The 7,089-nt window shown below is 43.2% G+C and overlaps 1 protein-coding gene across 1 annotated transcript in view; it reads right to left on the minus strand.

The window, feature by feature from the left end:
* LOC142937368 (diamine acetyltransferase 1-like) overlaps window positions 1–2,064 on the minus strand; it is a 4,290-nt gene extending 2,226 nt beyond the window's left edge. The window contains exons 1-3 of the mRNA XM_076080243.1: window positions 1,808–2,064; window positions 379–430; window positions 224–304 (exon numbers count right to left, since the gene is read on the minus strand). Of these exons, the coding sequence (XP_075936358.1) occupies window positions 224–304; window positions 379–430; window positions 1,808–1,870 (196 nt within the window). The 5' untranslated portion in view covers window positions 1,871–2,064. The remainder of the gene's footprint in view (window positions 1–223; window positions 305–378; window positions 431–1,807) is intronic.
* Between the last annotated feature and the right edge of the window lie 5,025 nt (window positions 2,065–7,089).

A 7,089-nucleotide genomic window follows, 5' to 3' on the forward strand; every position in this document is an offset into this window, starting at 1 on the left:
CAGAGGACGGAAGAGACGCGTCATGAACTCAAACTTAGAAAATGTTATTCTGGGAAATGAGATCATTTAAAGAACTCAAGTTTCAGTCAGAAGACAACACCCGACACTCTTTAACAAGTGTCTGACAGCTGTAACTCGTAAACAACGTGTTTGAAGCAGGCGAGCCCGTTTGAGGAGACACCCGAGCGTTTGTTTTGCTCCTGAAAGAGGCGTGGCCTCTTACCGTCACTGCTGTTCTCTCCTTGGATTTCAGCTACAAAGCAATGGTAAAACGGGGTGTCACCAAATCCATCCTCGAGGAGTTCTGCAAGGAAATCAAACGTTGAAGCACAAGAATAACAACATTTAATGTGCATCGGTGGATAAAGACGAGCTCACCTTTTTCAGTCAGGATCACCTGGTCCTCCATCTCTTCAAACTTTGCAAGCTCCTGCAACACGAAGCACACGAGTACAAACGTGTTTAGAGCCAAAGAGACTTTCAACCGACGCACAAACAAACGTGCATTTCAGAGTGTAAAACATCGGAGAACAATACGATCAGACAACATTCATTATCTAAATTAAAATGCAGAGCAAAATCCCCCGGAACCAGAATAGTTCACACTTTTAGTGGACTTAACTGTTGACATACTAGACTCTGTTAACCACGCCTTTGGTTCCATCTACTCCTGTATAGTTTATATTATTATTATTGTATAACACCTTTATTATTCGTTTTACTATTACACCTATTAATCTGTACTTCTCTCCATCGTTGTGCTGCTGTAACAGCTGGCTCAGAAAGCATTCACTGACTGCGTCATGGGAGGATTATTAGCCCCCTTAAATAATAATAAGGTTCTATTTTTATTCATGCATTAACCCGGGACAGTGCAAGTGAGTCATAGCTAGAGAGTTTGGTGTGTAGTCCCTTTGCAGGTTATTTATTTACAATGTAGTGTCCTAATATCAGTACAATGCAACAGCAAACACTAGTACAATTATTACAATTAGAATTATTCTTAAAAAACACCAACGATTAACAGCCTCCAGCTTCTCAAATGGGACTATTTCCTGTGAGTATCTTTGTGAATTGAATACATTTGGTTTTTGGACAACAATGATTTAAAGACGTCGTGTTTTTCTTACTTTTAAACACATTTAAACAGTGCATTACTCTACAGACCGATTCAAACAGTGTACCTGCAGCCCTGGTCGTGTTACTCATGCCAGCTCCGTTAGTAACACGAGTGTAATAACCTTTGATAAGCTCAAGGTAAGACGCACCATATTAGGAGAACCGGAAGTCGCACCGGATGTGACGTCAGGCTGTAAACAAAGACACGACACTAACTAATCTCACAGAAGTTCACCAACACGGTGCGACACATCGGTTCCGAGTCATCCGACCTAAAGTACAGTTCATGGGAAGGTCCAGGCTAACTAGCAATGTAGCCAACAATTAGCTCACGTTATATTATTATTTATAAATTATTATTTACTTTATATTAATTAATAATCATTTTAAATTATATAATTATTTTTATTTAACTATTAAATACCAACAATTAGCTGACGTTAGCTAGTGTATAAATATATAAATTTATTATTTTTATTTAATAATGTATTACTAATTATTATTAATGTATTAGTATTATTACAGTTTTTATTTAGTAATTTATTATTATTATTATTTATAAATGTATTTAATTATTATTATTATTGTTCTTATATATTAGCTGAAGCCCGAGTGAGGGGCGACCGCTTCACGGGTACTTCCCATCGAATAACACCATTTAAACGTCCACATATCCGCCGCGGCCTACCTTCACCAGTCGTAATATATCAGACACGTCTCTGGGTTCAGCTTTTCGTAATTTAAACTCCATTTTCTTCTTTTGCTCTTTTTCCCTCTCGTTAGAAGTCCTCTGTATGTGAAGTGAAAGATGAGTTGTTTCTTCATTCGCTTCAGAGTGGCCTGTTCCCCGCAGTCAGCCTCTGGTCCGGACGCGTTTGTCTCGACAATTCATCCAGTAGATCACACCCTCGGCTGGGTCGCTGCCAGTTCAAACTGCCGTCGTCTTTGTGTACCACTTTGCTTTTATACCCAGGCTCGCGCTGGCACGCGATTGGCTGGTGCCCCCCTTCCTGCTTCTCGGATTGCTGACGAATCAGCGACAGCCTCCGGCCATCTTTTCTTTCTTTTTTAGCCAATCGGGTCACAAGCGACGATCACGTGACGCGTGTGCTTTCACTCTGTCATAAGATCTTCGTTTGTTTTTGATGGCAGAGGAGGAAAGGTACATTGTAGCCTACTTTGAGCAGTGAGGGGAAGAAGTACTTTAAAAAAGTAGTATACCACAGTGTAGAAATATTTACGAGATAATGTCCTACATTTAAAAGCTTACTCATTTAAACGTATAAAAGTATTTGTTTCAAAATATAATGAAAGTATCAAAAGTCAAAGTACTCATTATGCAGAATGGCCCAGATCAGAATATTGTATATCATATTATTGTATCATAATTATACTTATTTTAATTACTTTAAAAACTATTGGTTTTATTTATGAATTAATTTAATTATTATTATGTTCTTATATATTAGCTGAAGCCCGAGTGAGGGGCGACCGCTCCACCGGTACTTCCCATCGAATAACACCATTTAAACGTCCACATATCCGCTGCGGCCTACCTTCACCAGTCGTAATATTTCAGACACGTCTCTGGCCTCAGTTTTTCGTATATTATACTTCATTTTCTTCTGTTGCTCCTTTCCCCTCTCGTTGGAAGTCCTCTGTATGTGAGTTGAGTTGTAAGAACTACTCCTGAACTACTAAGTGCAGACTATATATCGATATCAAAACAAAACAAAAAGCAGTTGTCCACTTAGAGAGATGCACTTCGCAGGAAGTGCATCTCGCCAATCTAGCCAGTGTTGAAACCAACCAGAAAATCCGGCTTATCATTGACTACTAACGTTTAACTGCATGCTTCAACTCACCCTGTAGGCATGCACTAACCGCTAACAAATCCAACTTCAACCAGAACAGTTACAGGACCTGAAAAAACTTTCATTGTGACTGTAAACTCACGCTCCACTCTCATAAATGACCCTTTGCATGCTTTAGAGACTCTACCAGAAGTGACCAAGGAATACAGGACTCCAAGATGAATCACTACACCTCCCAGCACAGCCAAAACTTGATCCTGGCCCCTCATTGGCCAAGAAATGGCCCCCCACTGTTCGAGACCTGGTTTATAAGCGAGCAGGAAACGCCATTCGCTCTCTTCCGTCCAGACACCGCTGGTGTAAGGAGATCCACAAGGCTCTCTTCACCCCGGACACGCGCTGGTGTCAGGAGGTCCACAAGGCCTCTTCACTCCGGACTCGTCCAGGGGACAAGAAGATCCACGAGGAACCGCGGCCTCATCAAATCCTATCAGGTCACATGCAACATTCGCTGGTCGAACAGACTGTGTTATTTTGAGTTTTGGATCCTGTAGTGCGAGAACGGATAACTCCTATGCCCCGTTCTCCCACCCTTTTTGTGTACACACCGCCGGCAGAAGGTAACAATCTTTCCTCGCCGAAGATTTCCGGGAAGGACGACCCAAACCTCGTCCCTCAGCCGAAGTTAAAAAGCCCCTCTCTGCAGCGAGGAGGCCGAGTCTGCGCCAGCCAGCCCCGAGGCCGCGCCACCGAGAGCCAGCGGCTACTCGAGGACCGAGTGATCCCCACCACGGGAAACGTACCCCACCGAACAAAGCTTCTACAAGTAAGAGTTACTGGTATCTGGGCCTAGCTTAGCTTAGCATAGCATTAGCTTAATTTAGCCTATTCGTTATGTCGTTGTTATTCCTGTATCTTGTTACGTTAAGTTACTGTCGTGTTATAACGTGTTATTGCGCAAGCATCGCGGACCACGGAGTCCCGTTATATTGTGTATTTCCTGCTGTAACTGTTTGCATTAGATCCGTCGCTGCTAGTGGATGTGGAGGTTGTGATTTTATCACTTCAAAGACCAAAACCACGGTGGCGGAGCCTCGTCTCGCCGACCGAGTTTCGGGGTGATAAGAGAGCAATACTCGCATCTCACCGCAGTGACAAAGATGTGTTTTGTTTTGGGGATTATTTTATTTTGTTTGGTTTTATTCTCTCTTCTTTAAATCGGCTCTGTGAGTGAGATCTAGAACCGCAACTATCACCGTACAAGCGTGACCGGTCGGTTCAGAATCCGACCGCAGAGTTTACGAGTGATCAGCTGTTCCTCACATTCTCACTGCAGCGCTGAGCACCGCGCTCAGAGCTCCTCTCTCTCTCTCTCTCTCTCTCTTCCTACTAACCCGCACACACATAGTTAGATTCACTGATTTTGGGTGAACCTCTCAGACACGTGGTCACGTAATCTATTGTCCCAACCCACATTGTGCGCCGTCCCACGTGGTTACACGTAGCCACCTCTCAGCTATCTTGTCGCGGGTCAATAGACTCCGCCATCTTTGCTTGTAGGCTCACACGCCCCTTTTTAGGTTACGTACCATCACTGTTTTAGTAGGCCCCCCCCCCTTTGTTTCCACACACTCACACACACACTCACACATGTACATATATCTATATACATATCCTTACCCCACTTTATTCATTTGACTTTAGGTATTAGACATATCATTGTATGATAGTGTTTGTTGATTTTGATATTACTTGATTTGATCATTTATTATTTTATTTAATAAACTCTGTTATATTTTAAAGAGCAGTCGTCTGTGATTACTTGTTCATATGTGTGTAATAATAACTGGATGTAGTGGCCTGTGCTCGAACATAAACCTTCACTTTCACTCTGAATGTGTAATAGTACTCAGACTATTGACATTATGAGTGAACGCTAATTATGAGACTTAGTTTTATTGTTTGGTTATTGGTCCCTGTTCGCAGGGTGGTGCCCCGTTATTATTAATAATTGTTACTGACATTAATAATTCTATTGATGTCAAGAATTTAGTTTCTTAGATGCTGATAACCAAACACGCTCCTCTACGTTCCCAACATAATGGTGCCCCGTGTGAGGCTACGTTATTCCAGTTTTATTGCAGTATGTATGCACACTAATCCATAGTATACCTTCGAATCATTTTGAATAATTTTTGAATAATTAATTTTCCTGAGAAAGTTTAATTATTAATTTTTTTTGAATAATCCAAATTTCTGAAAATTATTTTCCAAAATAGTTTGATTTTTGGTATTCAAACCATTTTCCTATTTTAATTTAGTTTTAATTTTGATTTTAATCTTAATTTTAATTAAATTTTCAATTTTAATTTCCTTTCTGAAATTTGTTACTTCTTTTCCTTTCCAGGTTAGATCATTCGTTACATTTCCTAAACTAACAGTCAGCTGTGTTTAGTAGATTTGATCGTTTATTTGTAAAACCAACACTTTGTTTTGTTTTCTTAATCCCTCAAAGAAAAGTTACACACAGCTGTCACAGGCCAGAAGTGCTGAAACCACATTAGCATTTTCTACCTTTGAGTTGAAAAGCAGTAGTTAATACCTCAGAGCAACAGTAGAAATTGTAAGTCATAGAACTAGGCACTTCACTGTGCGCCTGCATTAACCGTAAACACTAACCGTTTTTCTTACTAACAGTAGGGAATTCTAACCACTGTTGCCATTTACAAAGAAGTAAAATGGGCAGTCAAAAACCGTACAGGTTAGGAGCAGAAGCTCACCAGGAGCCAGACAACCCTGCACCACAAGATGCAGCTGCTGGTCTCCTCAAACTCGCCCTCTCTGATGACAGGAGAAGGGGGGACTACTCCCAGGTCCTGAGTGACCTAAGTGGGTCCGAGCCCACTTCCACAGGCGAGCAAGACATTCCGCATATGTCAAGTGTACGCCTAGAACGAACGCCCTCTCCCACGCGGGGAGAGGTAGATCACCCTCCCCTTGATTTTAATAATTATGGCGATTCAGACGGTTTAGGCCCTCTCCGCGCGCAGGGCCTGCGCACCTATCACATAGAGTCCCGCACGAAGGACGTAGAGCGCTTTGATCCAAATATTCGCTACTCGAGTATTGATGACTGTCTCAGGGTCCAAATCAGGTAATGCCACCGCACTCGTCAGAAAACCCGACACCGACTCGCAGCCCACCTGACTAAGCCAAGTGACCTTCCCCTCTGCTGCTCAAGTCTACTTAGTAGGGTGGGGAAGAGAACTCAGCACACTCCCTGAAACGACCACTCCCAATTGCGCGCTCCCCCCCCCCTGTTCTTTAACCTTCTTGGGCGACCTTGTTCACAAAGACAATGCCCGTTGTGTATATATATATATCAGTCGTACTGGGGGGCCATAACACACTTGCTCTACTCGATTCCAGGTCAGAAACGAACCTAATGTGTCCCCCCCACCTTTCGCATATACCTCTAGGGTACCAAAACCTTAGAGGCCCTTCCAGCACCCTAGTTCGGAAAATCCTTTGTCAGCTAAGCCTTGTTTATCCTGCTCTGTCAGCGTGATCCACCTCCAGTTTGTTCAACGAAGCCACCGCCTTCTTTCAGCCGAGTCATCGCCCGGGCGTGTCAAGTCGCCAGTGCCGCAGGGGACAGAAGATGCCTAGTGCAGGGGGTTTTTCTTCCAGCTCCTGCCCCGCTTTAGGGAACTGAACTTGATTTGCGCGGGGGACCTGTCTCCATCTCTAATTAGGGGGGAGGGGCGGGGGAAATGTCATCATTACCCGCCATGACACACTACAGAATGAAGCCATTCTCGACGCTTCCCTGAGTGCTGGCGGTAACGTGGTGGTATGCGCCCTCGCCGGTTGAACAGCTCGAGGGGTGAAACCTCTGACAACAGAAACTTAGAGAGATGCACTTCGCAGGGAGTGCAACTCGCCAATCTAGCCAGTGTTGAAACCAACCAGAAAATCCGGCTTATCATTGACTACTAACGTTTAACTGCATGCTTCAACTCACCCTGTAGGCATGCACTAACCGCTAACAAATCCAACTTCAACCAGAACAGTTACAGGACCTGAAAAAACTTTCATTGTGACTGTAAACTCACGCTCCACTCTCATAAATGACCCTTTGCATGCTTTAGAGACT

Source organism: Anarhichas minor, unplaced genomic scaffold, assembly GCF_050575085.1.
Source record: "Anarhichas minor isolate MPS153535 unplaced genomic scaffold, ASM5057508v1 ptg000074l, whole genome shotgun sequence".
Classification (NCBI taxonomy): domain Eukaryota; kingdom Metazoa; phylum Chordata; class Actinopteri; order Perciformes; family Anarhichadidae; genus Anarhichas; species Anarhichas minor.